Below are 18971 nucleotides of genomic sequence, written 5' to 3' on the forward strand. Positions count from 1 at the left end.
TGCTACCTGCTTTATAGCCGGAGTGAACTTTAAATCACTGTCCCTTTTTTGCTTTTCTTATCTGGCTGCTTCTCCATCAGACCTCACTTAAAAAAAAATTTTTTTATTATGATATGTTAGTTACCATACAGTACATCATTGGTTTTTGATGCAGAGTTCCATGATCCATTGTTTGCGTATAACGCCCAGTGCTCCGTGTAATACGTGTTTTTGTTTACCTCCCTCTGTTCATTCACATGCTCATCTGAGAAGACTTAGGTTCTTCCAGCCTCTGACAATAACTGCTTTAGGAAACCATGAAGTAGTGACAAGAGCACAGGATTCAGAATTGTTTTAAACATGGAGCATGTGTATTATGTGGCACTAACTTGGTTATGAGACTCAAACCATTCTTCGGGACTCTCACATGCTGAAGGAACCATCTGAGGGAGAGGGAGGGGCTTACTCGGTTGTCACATCAAAGGGAGCCGCATTTTTCTTTTCTTTTTTTTTTTTTAAAGATTTTTTATTTATTTATTTGACAGAGATAGAGACAGCCAGCGAGAGAGGGAACACAAGCAGGGGGAGTGGGAGAGGAAGAAGCAGGCTCATAGCGGAGGAGCCTGATGTGGGGCTCGATCCCGGAACGCCGGGAAGCCGCATTTTTCTAGCATCGGTTCTTGTTTAAGCCTTCCACTGTTAGGGATCTGAAGCTGCATGATGTACTTTATGCCCATAACTGATGTGGCTGGAGAACTGGTATTGAATTTATAGCATCAGCAGAACAGAAAGTGTGATGTATTCTAAGCATGTCTGAAGGAATGATCTGTTGTTGTTCTACAGAGAATAGAAATTGGAAGTCAGACACCCGTTGCAAAATAGGGTCTCAAACATTTCGTAATTTTCATGTAAATTGTTAAAAGGCTTGGAGCTATGAGTTTATCTTCCGGTACACTGTTTAATATAGCACTAAGTGACACCAGCTGTCAGTGGGTTTAGTGGTTGACTAGTAGCTCTGCTAGTAACTGACTTTTCTTCAATAAAGTTGCGCCCCCTGTGCCACCCCCCACCCAGAAAAGAATGCCAACAACCAAGCTTTACTCAATAACATAGAAGACCTAAATGAATGAAAAGGTGTATCTTGCTCATTGATGGAAAGATGATATTGTCCAGATATGTATGATGTTGCCAAGAGATATATATTTAGACATCTATCAAGATATAAACATTTCAGTTCCTAATTGATAGTGCAATTCCAGTGAAAAGTCTAGAAAGTCTGTGTGTGCTGAACTTAGCAAAGCTATTCTAAACTTTTCATGTCAATGAAAAAGGCCAAGCATAGCCAAGAAGAGAATAGGGTGGGATCACTTGTTTTATCATGCAGAACTTATAATAGAGCTGTAGTTCTTAAGATAATGGTTATTAGTGGAGAGATGAACAAAAAACCCCCAAAACATTGGAACAAATTACAAAGCCTCTAATCAGACCTACTCATATATGGAAGCTTGATTTTTTTTCTTTTTTTAGTAAATGTTTAATAAAAGGATCATGGGCCTATCATCATGTGTTGGTTAGAACAAACAGTAAATTATTTTGGCAGCTTTTTTCCATAATAATATTTTTATTGTATTACGTTATTCACCATGCAGTACATCCCTGGTTTTTGATGTAAAGTTCGGTGATTCATTAGTTGCGTATAACACCCAGTGCACCATGCGATACATGCCCTCCTTACTACCCATCACCAGTCTATCCCATTCCCCCACCCCCCTTCCCCTCTGAAGCCCTCAGTTTGTTTCTCAGAGTCCATAGTCTCTCATGTTTCATTCCCTCTTCTGATTACCCCCCCTTTCTTTATCCCTTTCTTCCCCTACCGATCTTCCTAGTTCTTATGTTCCATAGATGAGAAAAGCCATATGATGATTGTCTTTCTCTGCTTGACTTATTTCACTTAGCATTATCTTCTCCAATGCCGTCCATGTTGCAGCAAATGTTGAGAAATCGTTCTTTTTGATAGCTGAGTAATATTCCATTGTATATATTTTTGTTTTTCTAATTCTTTGAGGTGAAAAGTTAGGCTTTTGATTTGAGATCTTTCTTCTTTTTTTGATGTACACATTTACCACCATAAACTTCTCTTTTAGCACTGCTTTCACTGTATCCCCTATGTTTTGATACGTTGTGTTTTTGTTTTTATTTGTTTTATTTATTTATTTATTTATTTATTTATTTATTTATTTATGAGAAAGAGAATGAGCATGAGTGGAGGGAGGGGGCAGAGGGAGAGGGAGAGAGAATCCTTAAGCAGAGTCCCTGCTGGGCAAGGAGCCTGATGGAGGGCTCAATCCCAAGACCCTGAGATCATGACCTGAACCAAAGTCAGTTGTGGGTACCAACTGAGTTGATGGTTCAACCAACTGAGCCACCCAGGTGCCCCTGTTTTTATTTGTCTTAAGGCATTTTCTAATTTACCTTGTGATTTCTTCTTTGGCCCTTGGTTGTTTAAGATTGTGTTGTTTGATTTCTACATATTTTTTATTTTCCTATTTTTCTTCTATTGATTTCTAACTACATCCCACTGTAATCAGAAAATATACTTTTTATAATTTCCATCTTTTAAAATTTGTTAAGACTTATTCTGTGGCCTAATATATGGTCTGTCTTGGAGAATGTTCCATGTGCGCTTGAGAAGAATGTATATTCTGTTGTTGTTGGGTGGAATGTTCTGTATATGTCTGTTAAGTTCAGTTGGTCTGTAGTGTTATTCAGTTCCTCTATTTCCTCATTAATCTTCTGATTGTTCATCCATTATTGAAAGTGGGGTATTGAAATCTCCTTCTATTATTGTGTTTCTGTCTATTTCTCCCTTCAATTCTGCCAATATTTGCTTCAAAAATTTAAAGATCTGATGTGTGGTGCATAAATATTTTTATATAGTTTTGGTTGAATCAACCCTTTTATTATTATGTAATGTCCTTTTTGTCAGTTGTATCAGGTTTTTATTTAAAGTCCATTTTATCTGATATTAGAATAGCCACAACTGCTCTCTTTTGGTTACCATTTACATGGAACATTGTTTTCCCCTTCTTTCACTTTCAGCCTATGGATGTTCTTAGATGTAAAGCGAGTATCTCATAATTAGCATATAGTTGGATTCTCCCTTTTCTTTTACTTTTTTTTTTTTTTTTAAGTAGGCTCCCTAGTGCAGGGCTTGAACACAAAATCCTGAGATCAAGACCTGAGCTGAGATCAAGAGTCAGACACTCAACTCAGTAAGGCAACCGAGCCACCTAGACACCCCCTTTTTAAATCAGTTTAGCCAATCTGTATCTTTTTATTGGGGGAACTTAATCCATTTACATTCACAGTGATTACTAATGGGGAAGGACTTACTGTAGATATTTTGTTAATTGTTTCCTGTATGTCTTGTACCTGCTTTACTCTTTCTTTCCTCTCTTACTGCCTTCTTTTGCTTTTCATTGATTTTTTTTGTAGTGGCATGCTTTGATTCTTTTCTCATGTTGCTTTGTCTGTGTTTATAGATTTTTTTCTTTGTGGTTACCATTGTAAAAATACCTTAAAGTTATAACAGCCCATTCAAAACTGATAACAACTTAATTTCAGTTGCATACAGAAATGCCACTACTTACATCTCCACCACCCCAACTTTGTTATTGACGTCATAAATTACAAGAATTAAAAGTGCACTTATGCACCAACATTACAACAATACGGGTTACTATATTTGTGCATGTATTTCCCTTTACTGGAGAACTTTACATTTTTTGTACAGCTTAATTTTTCTGTCCAGCATCCTTTCATTTAACCTTGAAGGATACCCTTTAGTATTCTTGTAGGGCAGCTGTAGTGGTAATGAACTCTTTCTACTTTGGTTTAACTGGGAAAGTCTTAATTTCTCTTTCAATTTTGAGGGACAGTTTTGTCAGATAGACTATTCTTGTTTGACAGTTTTTCTTTTGCCAATTTGACTATATCATTCCAGTGCCTTCCGGGCTGCATGGATTTGGCCAAGAAATTCACTAATAATCTTATAGAAGCTTCCTTGTATGTAATGAGTTGTTTTTTCTCTCGATGCTTTCAAGTTCCTCTCTTTGTCTTTGCCTTTCAATTGTTTAGTTATAATGTGTTTCTGTGTGGGTATTTTTGAATTTATCCTGGTTGGAATTATTTGACTTTGTATATCCATTTCTTTCCTCAGATTTGAAAAAAAAAATTTTTCCCCAAGTAAGTTCTCTGCTCCTTCTCTCTCTCTTCTTCTGGGATCTCCATAATACGTATATTGGTCGGTTTGGTGATGCCTTGTAAGTCCCTTAGGTTGTCTTCATTTCCTTATTCTTTTTTCTTTTTGCTCCTCTGACTCAATAATTTCAAATGAATCGTGTTCAAGTTCTCTGATTTTTTCTCCTACCTGATCAAGTCTGCTGTTTAACCCCTCTGATAAATATTAAATCCACTATTGTATTTTTCAGCTCCAGAATTTCCGTTAGGTTCTTTCTTAGTTTCTTTTTGTTGATAGTCTCATTTTGGTCATGTGTTGTTTTCCTGATTTCATTTTGTAGCTATCCGTGGTCTCTTTTAGTACTTTGAGTAGCTTTAACATAGTTGTTTTGAATTATTTGGCAGGAAGTACTGTGATCTGAGTTTCTTTAGGGTTGACTTCTGGAGTTTTATATTTTTCATTTCATTGAGCCATGTTTTTCTTTTTTTTTTTTTTTTTAAAGATTTTATTTTATTTGACAGAGATAGAGACAGCCAGCGAGAGAGGGAACACAAGCAGGGGGAGTGGGAGAGGAAGAAGCAGGCTCCTAGCAGAGGAGCCTGATGTGGGGCTCGATCCCATAACACCAGGATCACGCCCTGAGCCGAAGGCAGACGCTTAACCGCTGTGCCACCCAGGCGCCCCTGAGCCATGTTTTTCTGATTCTTTTTTTTTCTTTTTTGTTTTGTTAGATTTGGGCATTTGGAAAAAACCATGTTTGCATCCTACCCCAGATTCATTTGTTGAATTCCCCAAAGGTGATGGTGTTAGTAGGTGGAGACTTTAGGATGTACTTAGGTCATGAGAGTGGATCCCTTATGAATGAGATTAATGCCTTATAAAAGAGACCCAGAGAGCTCTGCAGACCCTTTTGCCATGTGAAGATAAAATGAGAAATTTGTGATCCAGAAGAGAGCCCTCACTTGATCATGCTGGTGCCATGATCTTGAACTTCCAGACTCTGAAACTATGAGAAATAAACTTCTGTTATTTATAAGCTACTCAGTTTGTGTTTTTGTTATAGCAGCCTGAATGGACTAAGATAACTACCTTTTAATGAACTGGCTTAGTGCAGGGGAATACCTTCCTCAGTCAGCCTGGCTAACAGTTCTGGGACCTTCCAAGCCTTTTCTGGGGATGTGACTTCTCTGGGTGTGTGTGTGTGTGTTTTACAGAATTTTTAAAAAATGTAATGTAACTATCCATGAAGATGTATGGGGTAGGAGCTTATGTTTTATTATTATTATATGTTAGCTTTTGATGTAGTGTTCCATGATTCATTGTTTGCGCATAACACCCAGTGCTCCATGCAATATGTGCCCTCTATAATACCCTTCACCAGGCTAGCCCATCCCCCCACCTCCCTCCTCTCTAAAACCCTCAGTTTGTTTCCTGGACTCCATAATCGCTCATGGTTCATCTCCTCCTCTGTTATCCACCCCCCCCTTCATTTTTCCCTTCCTTCTCCTAATGATCTCCCTGTTATTCCTTATTTCCACAAATAAGTGAAACCATATGAAAATTCTTTCTCTGCTTGACTTATTTCACTTAGCATAATCTCCTCCAGTTCCATCCATGTTGATGCAAATGTTGTGTGATCATCCTTTCTGATGGAGCTTATGTGTTTTATCCTAATGCTATAATCTTCTAAAAATCAATTTTTAAAAATTTATTTATATATATATTTTTAAGCTCAATTAACCAACATATAGTACATCATTAGTTTTTGATGTAGTGTTCAGTGATTCATTAGTTGCATATAACACAGTGCTCATCACATCACATGTCGTCCTTAATACCCATTACCCCGTTACCCCATCCCCCAACCCCCCTTCTACAACCCTCAGTTTTTTCCTGAGTCCAGAGTCTCTCATGGTTTGTCTCCCTCTCTGATTTCTTCCCATTCAGTTTTCCACCCCTTCCCTTATGGTCCTCTGTGCTATTCCTTAAATTCCACATATAAGTGAAACCATATGATAATTTTCTCTGCTTGACTTAGTTCACTTAGCATAATCCCTCCAGTTCCATCCATATCACTGCAAATGGTACGTATTCGTCCTTTCTCATGGCTGAGTAATATTCCATTGTATATATGGACCACATCTTTATCCATTCATCTGTTGAAGGACATCTCAGCTCCTTCCACAGTTTGGCTATTGTGGACATTGCTGCTCTGAACATTGGGGTGGATATGTCCCTTCTTTTCACTACATCTGTATCTTTGGGGTGAATACCTAGTAGTGCAATTGCTGGTTCATAGGGTAGCTCTATTTTTAACTTTTTGAGGAACCTCCATACTGTTTTCCAGATTGGCTGTACCAGCTTACATTCCTACCAACAGTGCAAGAGGGTTCCCCTTTCTCCACATCCTTGGCAACATTTGTTGTTCCCCATCTTGCTAATTTTAGCCATTCTGACTGGTGTGAGGTGGTTTCTCAACGTGGTTTTGATTTGTATATCCCTGATGGCTAGTAATGTGGAGTATTTTTTCATGTGTCTGTTAGCCATTTGTATGCCTTCCTTGGAGAAGTGTCTGTTCGTGTCTTCTGCCCATTTCCTGACTGGATTATAATTTTTTTGGGTGTTGAGTATGGGAATTTCTTTATAGGTCTTGGATACCAGCCCTTTATCTGTTATGTCATTTGCAAATATCTTCTCCCATTCCATGGGTTGCCTTTTAGTTTTGACTGTTTCCTAAAATTCAAGTTAGTTAACATGTAGTCTAGTATTGGTTTTAGAAGTAGAATTTAGTGATTCACCACTTATTTATAACAGCCCCTGCTCCTCCCAACAAGTGCCCTCCTTAATAGCCATCGTCCATTTTAGCCCGTCCTCCCACCCATCTCCCCTCCAGCAACGCTCAGTTTGTGCTCCATAGTTAAGAGTCTCTTATTGTTTGCCTCCCTCTCTGTTTTTATCTTATTTTATTTTCCCTTCCCTGTGTTCATCTGTTTTGTTTCTCAAATTCCACATGAGTGAAATCATAGGATACTTGTCTTTCTCTGACTGACTTTTTTCACTTATCATAATACCTTCTAGTTTCATCCACGTTGTTGCCAATGACAAGATATCATTCTTTTTGATGGCTGAATAATATTTTTAAAAAATATGTATATATATATATCACATCTTCTTTATCCATGCATCAGCCAATGGACTTTTGAGATTTTTCCATAATTCGGCCATTGTTGATAATGCTGCTGTAAACATTGGGGTGCATCTGCCCCTTCGAATCAGCATTTTCGATCTATTGGATGAATACCTAGGAGTGCAACTGCTGGATCACAGGGTAGCTCTATTTTTACGTCTTGAGGAACCTCCATACTGTTTTCCAGAGTGGCTGCACTAGTTTGCATTCCCAACAGTTCAAAAGGGTTCCCCTTTCTCTGCGTCCTCACCAACATGTTGTTTCCTGAGTTAATTTTAGCCATTCTGACTGGTGTGGGGTGGTATCTCATTGTGGTTTCGATTTGTATTTCTCTGATAATGAATGATGTTGAGCATTTTTCATGTGTCTCTTGGCCATTTGTACGTCTTCTTTGGAGAAATGTCTGTTCATGTCTTCTGCCCATTTCTTAACTGGATTATATGTTTTTTAGGTGTTGATTTTGATGAGTTCTTTATAGATTCTGGATACTAGTCCTTTATCCGATATGTCTTTTGCAGATATCTTCTCCCATTCTATTGGTTGCTTTTTAGTTTTGTTGATTGTTTCCTTCACTGTGCAGAAGGCTTTTATTTTAATAAGATCCCAACACCATTTGTTGAAGATACTGTCTTTGTGTGTGTGTTTTAATTTTTTTAATTTAAATTCAGTTAGCCAAGGTATAGTACATCATTAGTTTTTGAAATAATGTTCAATATGTGTGTGTTTTTTTAGCTGTCTCAAATTCCCGGAGCAGCTTGCTTTTTCTTCTGAGGAGATCGCTAGCTCTTATTCCCCCTGGTGTCGTCTTGTGGAACTGCATAATGTCTGTAGCTCTGAGCCACTTCGGTGGTCTGTTTTCAGCACCTCTTTTTTTTTTTTAATAGGTTAGTCACCATACAGTACATCGTTAGCTTTAGATGTACTGTTCCATGATTCATTGTTTGCATATAACACTCAGTGCTCCATGCAATATGTGCCCTCCTTAATACCCATCACTGGACTAGCCCATCCTCCCACCCCTTCCCCTCTAAAACCCTCAGTTTGTTTCCTGGAATCCATAGTCTCTCATGGTTCCTCTCCTCCTCTCCCCCTTCATTCTTCCCTTCCTTCTCCTAATGACCTCCCTGCCATCCCTTATGTTCTACTTCTAAACTGCTCTGCTGTTCCTACTGGCGCTCAGAAACTAATGACGTACTGTATGATGACTAACATAACGTTAAAAAAAAAAAAAAAAGAAAAGAAAAGAAACCATCTCCTCAGGCAGCCCCCAGAAAACCCAGATTGTTTAATGCATGGTCTTCTCTGTTTCCATCTTCAGGGTGGAGCGGGTATGGGAGGTCCTCCTAATTGTGCCAGTACACCAGGTTGGGGGTGATGTATGAGTGTACAAAACTCTGCAAACTTTCCTACAGTTTTCACTGGAATCCCTTCCTGGTTTTCCATTGGCCTGGGTGCTGCTGCTTCTCCTGTGGTTTCTAGCATTCTTACAAAGGTATTCTGGTCCATAGTTTGTTGTTATTTGGTTGTCTCCATGGGAGAAGGGCTGGGAACTTCTTAGTCTGTCATTTTACTGCTGTCACTACCTGAAATGATTTAAAAACAATAATTTTCACCAGTATCTGGGATTGGATGCATGGAGCTTCTCACACTGTCATACCATCTGCATAGGACTATTCCTGTTTTAAACCCCGAGGTTTGTGACAATTCGTTACAGCAAACATACTTAGCTCAGTATTTGAAACTGTATGTATATATGCCTTTTATTTATCATGTAGAAATGGCATGAATTTAATACATTTCTTACTCTTTGGCTTTTAACAGGGAGATCGAACTTACAATATTTTTCCTCTGAATCATCTTCATGCACATCCACACCTCCTACTCTACCCACCTAGAGTCTCCTTATTAAGAAGAAGACAAAGCCATAGACCCAAGGATTATGGGAGTAAGAGATCTGAGTTCTATTCTCCATTCCCTGTGTAACTTTAGACAAGCCCAATCTCTGGGTCTCAGCTTCCTCATATGTTACATGAAAGGTTGGACCTTGGGGTGTGGACATGATGTTGTTTTCAGTCTGTTGCACATTTATACCATTGGGTTGCTGGATTTCCTACCTAGCACTTCCTCTCTCTTGTAATAATGAGTAAGTGAAAGGCATAGGAAAGGCGATTTCAAATGACTGCCATTTGTGGAGTCTGGGAGTAAGAAACTCTCTTTCTATCCTGGCTGCTAAGATGAGGTAATGAACGTCAACATTTTCTACACTTATCTCTTCCATATATGGATAAGGCCTCTGTGCAGCAAAAGCCAGACAGAGATGAATAGAGATGAGAGAATTTCAAAGCATAAGAGTCTTGGTGGCACGGAGTCCTTAGTCCTAAAGCTCTGCATTGGATGCTGTGAGGAACCTAGAGCCTCAGTTACAGGATCACGTTAAACTAGGATCCCTTGTAAGGAAAGGTTCTTCACTAACATGTAGAGTGTGCTGGAGAGAGCCCAGACCAACCTCACCTCTCTCCCCTACTATCTGTACCCCTGAAGTCCCTTGAGCCTCAGTTTCTCCATTCATACAAGGAGGATGATCATTCTTATACTCAAGGTGCTATGCAGGTAAATACAATAAGATGGGAAAAGTACATGCTTGGTGTACAGTGGATGCCCAACAAAGAGTAGTATTGTAGTATCACCAATTTAATCATTTCTCAAGCTGGGTGTTGCTCAGAGTTCAGGGGCTATAACAAAATCGAAAAATAAAATAAGTAAGGCTTTAGGAACAGAAAAAAAATGGTTTGAAATTGTACTTTGGTGCTCTGTGGGTGTGGGAACTTTATCGCCTGGCATCCCTTAGGACAGTGCTGACTTTAAGCAAACTGGCTCAACAAGGAGATGTTTTCTCTCCCATTATTGCAGGTCCAGAAGTGGGGTTGGAACCAGAAACAGTATGACCGTGCAATGTTGTCAGCCCACATTCTTTACATCTGTGCACTTCTCTAGAGCAGATTTTTCCTCAACTTGGTTCCCCTCATGGTCATAAGATGTCTGTCTGGAGCACCTGGGGCAAGCTGATTGCTTGTTCCTAGCCAACAGGAGAGAGAATCGCATTAATTTCCCAGGTTTCTCTGCAAGTGTGTCCTTTTCACTTATGGACCCAAATTGCCTTAAGCCAGTCTCATATTTGGGTTAACCACTAGTAGGGAGTCATGAAATTGCCTTCATTGGTTTAGTCTAGCTATTGGGGTGGGTTATTGATTATTGGGATGTCAATCAAAATATCCCTCATCATTCAATTGACCTTTCTGAGTCTGTTTCTCCTCCTGTAAAATACTTAACTCACAGGTTGCTGAGAGAATGACGGATCAAATGTATAACGCACCTTCAATAATATTTAGCGTAATCTAGTAATTCATGAATAGAGGATTGGTTAACTGAGATGATAGCCCATTAGTAGGGGGTGGAGGAGATAAACTCACTAGTCACAAACAGCTCGGTGCCCGGACCTGACTGGAACTCCATGTTAGGTTTCCCCTCCTTGAACTTCACGCAGTAGTAGGTGCCGGCGTCTGCAAGAGAGATTTCACTGATGCGGATGGAAAAGTCTGTGTTGCCAGGCTTGGTGGTGTGTCCAATTTCTTTTACTCTGGGGAAGAAACCTTCTTTGAAATTGTAGATTAATTCCCGGTTTGGCTCGTTGCCCTTGAACCATAAGACGGGTCCTTTTGGGAAGGAGTCTGGTACACTGCAACTCAAGGTGATTGTCTCTCCAACTGATGCAGTCTGCGTCATCTCAGCCTGTTGCACCTGGAATATCTCATGTGTGGATCCTGCAAAGAAATGCAGAATCATTTCCCATCCCCCACGCTGTAGCCAAGGCAGGACGGAAGGGCTTGGATCCAGATCATGGGTGGCCTCATCCATGACTTCTTTTAATGACGTGTGCGAGCACACACACACCGAGTTCAGAGAGGCCTCTGCAGGTGGTGAAAGCTCCTGACCTGACTGACAGAGGGGAGTCCGCACAGGGGAGCAGGTGTATCACCTCCCCAGTGCCATGTCTCAGCCCCTAACCAAGAGGCGAGGAGGACAGGGAGGGAGAGGACTGGGGTTGTGAATTGCTAGTGTTCACGGAGAGAGACGAGTCCCTCTGCCATCTAAATGCCAAAAATCACTCAGTACATTTAGAGGTGGGTCCAAGTGTCCTCATCCCTATAGGGAGTTTGGGATTGACTGTCATCTCTCTCCTGAAGGGCGGGCGAGTAGCCACTGAATTTGTGGAGATGTTAGTGCTGAGAGGTGGAGAAAGGGTAAACCAAGAGATAGGAAACCTGAGGAATCGGGAGCCATTTAGGACAAGTGTGTTCATGCAGGCAGAGCATGGTTCCTCTGCTTATCTGTTAAGGGGGAAGAGAGAGACAGTTTCCTCTTCTCAAGAAAAGAGAGTAGAACCTCAAGAGACCTTGTCAATTTTGGAGGGCCCAAAACTGACCCCCAGCACCCACTACCACCACCATCGCTACCCCATATTAGTCAGGTCCTGGTCATCTCTCCCCTTTTAGGTTGGCAAAGGTGTGGGTTAGAGAGACAAGGGAACTCTTGGCTGGTGAGGCTGGGAGAGAATGGCGGGTAAGCTGCCTACACTCACACTTTTTAGTTTGAGGGAAATATGTAAATTTTCCATGGCCCGTTGGGTATCATGGGTTGTGGCTAACCTTAAAGAGAACATTACTGAGGAAGACTAGTTTTCCCAGCCGAACAGATGGACACAGCAATCTCACTGTATTTAATGTCGTTAATTCAGAGAGGGGCAAGAAGTAGGAAACACTGGTTGTCGTCAGAGAACAGCAGAGCTGATGGTAGACTAGGGTAGACCAGGGAAAGATCAAGTGCCAGGAGAGTGACTCAACACCTCCAGAACAGCTTTTCCAAACAAGATGTGGAGATGGGTGATACCCAAGCCCCATCCTTCCGGTCTCCTGGCTCCCCAGAAGCCATAGTAGGAGACCGTGCCCATTCATTGACTTCGTGTATGGGGAATGGGGTCCCTGACCACACTGTGGTGGCCCCTCAGACACCTGCCACCAGGCCCCAATCACATTCCAGTTAAAAATGGGTGAGTGGATTTGTCCAGGCTTGTACAGATCCTGCCTGCCTGTGGATCCCTTTGCTTTGGCTCAGGAGGTATTGGGCTTAGGGGGCAAACTGTACCCTGTGTTAAGATTTCATCCTGAATTTGGAAGATAAGATGTGGCTACAAGGGTCAGTGAATGGAAATTGGGTCTCAGAATAGATTAGAAGATAGTCGATGGATAGCTCTCATCCCAGGACTGTCCCCCAGACCTTAGAAAAGTCAGCTGGCCATTTAGGTCTCAGTTTTCCCACTTTTTAGGTCATGCAGTACACATTTGTAGTTGCGTTCTGTTTACCTGGTGTCTTTTTATGTGAGAGTTTCCCTTGCCATGTGTCACTGGTTTGGTGGAGTTGGCTGTCAGGGAAGGGCATGGGCTGTCAACATGGCTTGATTCAATATCAGGCACGGGACTGCAGAATGGTTAATTAGTAGGGCCGTCTGCAGTCTCCTAGCCTACAGGGTTGTTTGTGATTGAAGGGCCCAGAATCTAGTGTGTGATGATGGTTTGGTACGTGTTTCAGATTTTAAAAAATTCATTTTTACAAACCAAGGGGATGGAGTCAGACTGTACTCACCATTCACAGAGACAACGGTGCCTGAACCAGATACATAGGCCATGTCAGGGTGCGCTATTGTTAGTTTCACACAGTAATAGGTGCCCACATCTTTGGGCGACACATCACTGATGCGGATGGAATAGTCTGTTTGGTTGAACTCTGAGTTTTCCACTTGGGTTACTCGGGGGAATTGGCTTCCATTGAAACTGTAAATTAATTGTCGTTCTTGCCCATTCTCCCTGAACCACAAGACAGGCCCTGCTGGGGAGCGAGCAGACACGTTGCAGCCCAGTGTCAGGATCTCTCCAGCTCTGACTGAAACTGAACTTTCAGGCTGGATCACCTGGAAGTCTTCATCCGAAGTTCCTGGAAAGAAAATTTGCATCATTTCTCATGTTCTTTGTCTTGGCCCAAGATGTTCTGAGGGTCTAGTGTTAGGTCAAGGTGGGGACTCATAATACACTCTTTTAGCAACATATACTGGCTCCAAAGTATGAAAATTACAAACTGGGTTGCCCATTGGGACCAATGTACAGAAAGGGGGAGGGTACCTTCCTTCTGCATCACAATAGGAGAATGGCCTGGAGAATAATAGGTGCTGTATAAACAGGGGAGTTTGCTGACTAACAAATTACTACAAACTTAGTTTAAGGAATCACGTATTATTTCATAGTTCCTGTCGACCAGGAGTGCAGGCACGGCTTAGCTCAGCTGTCATGCACAGAGGGATGACGATGTGAAGACACAGGGGGAATGCCACGTACAATCCGGGGATGGTCTGAGGCTACCAGGAGCTAGGAGAGAGGCCTGGAACAGATTCCTCCTCACAGTTTATAGCAGTTTTAGTTACAATTGCCAAGCTTGAAAGCAACCAAGATGACCTTCAGTAGGTGAGTGGGTAAAGAAATCGTGGTACATCCAGACAGTGGAATGTTATCCAGTGCGAAAAGAAATGAGCTAGCAAGTTCTGAAAGGATATGGAAGAACCTTAATCAAAAGGAGAAGCCTGCATACTGCATGGTTCCAACTATATGATATTCTGGAATAGGCAAAAGTACGGAGACAGGGAATATATCAGCGATTGCCAGGGGTTAGGGTGGAAAGAGATAAATAAGCAGAGCACAGAGGATTTTGAGCGCAGTGAAACTACTCTGTATAATACCATAAAAGTGGATATCACTATCCATTTGTCCAAACCCATAGACTATACAATACCAAGGGTGAAACATAATGTGAATTATGGACTTTGGGTGTTAATGACATGCCAGCGTAGGTTCATCATTTCCAGTAAATGTACCACTCTGGTGAGGATATTGGTAATGGGAGAGACTGATGTGTGGGGACAGGGAGTGGTATGGCAAATCTCTGCACCTTCTGCTCCATTCTGGTATAAATCTAAAACTTCTTTAAAATACAAGGTCTATTTATAAAAAAAAGTCATTTCCATATCAAAGGTCATCTAGATTTTCTTCTATGATATCTTGTAGGAATTTTATACTTTTGTGTTTTACACTTGGGTATTTTTATGAAAGTTGTTAGGTCTGTGTCTAGAATCTTTTTTTTTTTTTTTTGGCACATGGATGTCCAGATGTCCAATTGCTCCAGCAACATTTGTTGAAAAGACGATTTTGCTCCTTTCCCAAAGATTAGTTGGCTGTATATATGTGGGTCTACTTCTGGACTTTCTATTCTGTAGCATTGATCTGTGTGTCTGTTTCACCAATGCCACTGTTTCAATTACTGTAGCTTTCTAGTAAGTCTTGTATTGAATGGTGTCATTCCTCTGACTTTGTTCTTCTCCAACACTGAGTTGACTATTCTGGATCTTTAACTTCTCCATATGAATTTAAAATCAGTTTGTCGGGGCGCCTGGGTGGCACAACGGTTAAGCGTCTGCCTTCGGCTCAGGGCGTGATCCCGGCGTTACAGGATCGAGCCCCACATCAGGCTCCTCTGCTATGAGCCTGCTTCTTCCTCTCCCACTCCCCCTGCTTGTGTTCCCTCTCTCGCTGGCTGTCTCTATCTCTGTCAACTAAATAAATAAAATCTTTTAAAAAAAAAATCTAAAATCAGTTTGTCAATATCCATCAAATAGTTTGCTCTTATATTGATTGGGATTGCAATCAATCCTTAGATCAAGTTGGGAAGAACGGATATCCTGACAATATTGAGTCTTCCTGTCCATGAACATGGGATGTATCTCTATTTGTTTAATTCTTCTTTGATTTAAAACTGATTGCTTTAATCAGTTTTCTAGCTTTCTTTATATAGATCTTGTACATATAATATGAGATTTATACCTATTTCTTTTTTTTTAGGGGGTGATAATGTAAATGGTCACATGTGTTTTTAGTATATAGAAACATAATTGATTTTTGTATGTTGATCTTGTATCCTTGCTGAACATGCTTATTAACCCCAACAGTTTTTTTTTTAAGTAGATTCTTTGTAATTTTCTATGTAGACAATCACATCATCTGCAAATAAGGGGTTTTTTCTTCCTTTTTAACTTCCTTCCCTTCCTTTCCCTTCCCTTTCCCCTTCTGTCCCTTCCCTTCTATTCCTTTCTTCCTGTACCTCTCTCCCCTACAATTTCTAGTACTATGTTGAATAAGAGTTGTAAGTAGGGACATCCTCCCTCAGTCTTTATCTTACAAAAAAAAATTAAGTCTTTCACCATTAAGTATAATGATAGCTGCAGGGTTTTTGTAAATGTTCTTCATCAAATTGAGGAAGTTCCCTCCTATTGCTAGTTTGCCCTGAGTTTGCATCATGGGTAGGTGTTAGAAATGATTTTTCTGCATCAGTTGATATGATCAAGCAATTTTTCTTCTTTAACTTGATGTGATGGATTACGGTGATTGATTTTCAAATGTTGAAACAGCTTTGCATGCCTGGAATAAATCCTTCTTAGTCATGGTATACAACTTTACACATTCAAAATTCTATTTGCCAAATTTTACTCAGGATTCTTTTTCTTTTTTTTAAAGATTTTATTTATTTATTCGACAGAGATAGAGACAGCCAGCGAGAGAGGGAACACAAGCAGGGGGAGTGGGAGAGGAAGAAGCAGGCTCATAGCGGAGGAGCCTGATATGGGGCTCGATCCCATAACGCTGGGATCACGCCCTGAGCCGAAGGCAGACGCTTAACCGCTGTGCCACCCAGGCGCCCCCTTTACTCAGGATTCTTGCATTTAGATTCATGAGTGATACTGGTCTGTAGTTATTTTTTTATGTACAGTCTATCTGGTTTTGCTATCAAGGTAATAATGGCCTCATCAAATGAGTAGGGAAGTGTTTCCTCCTCTTCTATTTTCTGGAAGAGAGTTTATGAACTTGGTATTCCCATTTAAATGTTTGCTAACATTCTTCAGTGGGGGTGTGTGTCTCATATATTGTACTCTTTCCTAAAACATCCAAGCTTTCTTCCTCCTTGCTTATACTCAGGTAAAGGTCTTGGGTTCCTCTTGCATCTGATCTAAATTCATCAAGCCATCTGCTGTGGCATTTGGGACTCAAAGCCTCTGCCAACATGAACCAATGGCCTTGGGAAAGAGACTCCACATGCTTCTTTAGCTCTTTCAGCAAGCAGAGGCAGAACTGCTTAGTTCTCTTGGAGACCCTGCAGGGTTCAGCTTCCATCACTGACCCGGAGAGACCTCCAGTGACCACTTCTGGCTAATGTTGCATGAGCACACAAACCTCTGCAAATGTTTAACAGTGATTATCTTAGGAAGGAAGCACTGTGAATTCTTTTCTCGCTTTATAATTTCATGTTCTCCAACATGCTTTTCTTCGTTGAGAAGTTGCAGCTGTGTGGTGGTAATAAATTTGAAAGACAGGTTCTTTGTTCCTTGGGGATGGGGGAACGAGAGCTCTAATGTGTGCTGTATTCAGCCCTGTGACTATTAACATGTGCCCATTCCCTGAACAAAAGGGTGTGGAACAGGCTTGGCCACTGGGAGATTTTGTGAACCGGGAGCCATTCCAATCTAGTTCTATAAATTCTGGATGAGATAGAGAAAACCCTCCCCCAGGAAATTCTAGGTGAACAGGTGAGGAGAACACAGTAAACAAGCATAGGGGCGTCCTCATCACACATACTTGAGCCACAACTCACCTGTGAATCTCAGCAGCAGAGTCAGCAGCAGGGATGGCAGAGGTGGGCAGGGTCGGAAGGCAGGGACAGGCATCATGGTGGCCCTGGAGCCTTCTCTGTCTGAGTGTTGTCCTGGAGAGGCCCAGGACTCTGCCCTGAGAAGAGAAGACACTCCCTGCCTCCATGATGTCAGAGGAAGGGAATTGTGATGAGAGGAAAGACCATGGGACTCTAACAGCTTTTCTTTGAGATTACCAAATGGACAGGCAAGGTGGCCACAAGCTGAGAAGTTGCTGCTAGAAATGATTGGTTTTCCATAGTTAAGGGCATATCATAGACTTGTGCTCATTCCTGTGCCTCGTCCCAACTGAGGTCTCACCAACCTGCACCCCTGCTGATGTAGAGGCCTAGAGACATGGTGTGGCAAAGAGGTTAGAGTTTTGGAGATGGTGATGGTTTGTGTCTTAGAGGATGGTTGGGGCGACAGGGAAGGTGGGGCTGGGGGAACATTTTGCCCACTGAGGGAAAGCAATATACCTAGAAACACACCTGGAATGTGAGGGCCACCTCTGCTGTCTGTGCTAGGTCTGGGGTTAGCTCTGGGGGAAGGGAGTAGAGGGACAGAAGAAACACTCTTAGAAAGAGAAAGAACCAGCATGCTGGCTTCTTTATTTCTCACCTCTGCAACGGGCTCTACCCAAGCACAAAGGTTGTGTTGGGACTCTCAGTCCACACTCAGCTGGTGACCCTTTAGTGTCCACGAGTCCATAGTCAGGCACTGACTGCTAGGGTGATTTCCCTGTTGCCTCCTTGTGAGCTGTGCCTCCTCAGGAATCAATAGGATGTTAAGGCCAGGAGAGGTGTTAGAACAAGAGGAGAGTCCACGGCAGGCCCAAACTGCATAGAGGAGATGAGAAGACTCCTCTCCCCTTGTGATGTCACCATCCTATCACATTGTTCTGGAATGATGAACTCCATGCTGGGACGCCATCCGTGGCCCCTGCTGAGGGCTGTACAGGATCTTTCCTCGAGGTCCAGCATCCTACATTTCCTCCCACCTCCAGCAGACTTCACACCTCCCATCAGACTCTCAACTCTACAGAGCCTGGGATTTTTAGTGCCTTGATGGTCAAGAGCATTGGCTTTGCAACCAGATGTAGTTTAGATTCTAATCCTGAATCACTTCTTGGTGGCTGACCTATATGTCCTTTGACCACGAAATTTTCATTTGTATAGCTGAAATATTCAAAAGTGAGTTCATAGTCTGCACTTGAACATTTTCTTCTCCCCTTTAGTATGTGGCACATCCTCTACCCATTTGGTCAATCCAAGAAGGGGCCCATGTTCTATATCCTCACTTGTCCATTCATGTCTACACATTACCAGACCCTGTTAGTTTTACCTCCTAAACACTTCTTGAATCTATTTCTCCATCTCCATGGTCATCTCTTGTGTGAATGAAAACTATTACTTCCTAATAGGCTATCCCCAAATCTTTTGCTCCCCGTAAGCTCTACCTTCTACTTTATCCAGGGTCTTCTACAATTCAGATCTGAGTAAACTCCTCTTTTGTATAAATAATTCTCGTTGCTCTTGTATATTAAGACTGTTGCTGTATGGTATATGGTCTATGGCATATAGTATATGGTATATGTAATATATATAATATATAATATGGCATATATAATATGGTATGTGGTATATGGTATATGGTATGTGGAATTTGGTAATGGTATATTGTATGTGCCATGTGGTATGTGATATGTGGTATATGGTATATTG

General features: G+C 41.4%; 1 protein-coding gene across 1 annotated transcript; it reads right to left on the reverse strand.

Moving 5' to 3' along the window:
- Nucleotides 1-10396: 10396 nt before the first annotated feature.
- Nucleotides 10397-17958, reverse strand: SIRPD (signal regulatory protein delta). Its single transcript, XM_045810706.2, has 5 exons — nt 17869-17958; nt 17211-17344; nt 13107-13454; nt 10877-11227; nt 10397-10482 (listed from the first exon to the last, which is right to left on the reverse strand). The coding sequence occupies exons 2-5, from the start codon at nt 17284-17286 to the stop codon at nt 10397-10399; spliced, it is 861 nt and encodes a 286-aa protein (XP_045666662.2). The 5' UTR covers nt 17287-17344; nt 17869-17958.
- Between the last annotated feature and the right edge of the window lie 1013 nt (nt 17959-18971).

This window comes from Ursus americanus, chromosome 22 (assembly GCF_024610735.1).
Source record: "Ursus americanus isolate L20-20 chromosome 22, mUrsAme1.1.p, whole genome shotgun sequence".
Lineage (NCBI taxonomy): Eukaryota > Metazoa > Chordata > Mammalia > Carnivora > Ursidae > Ursus > Ursus americanus.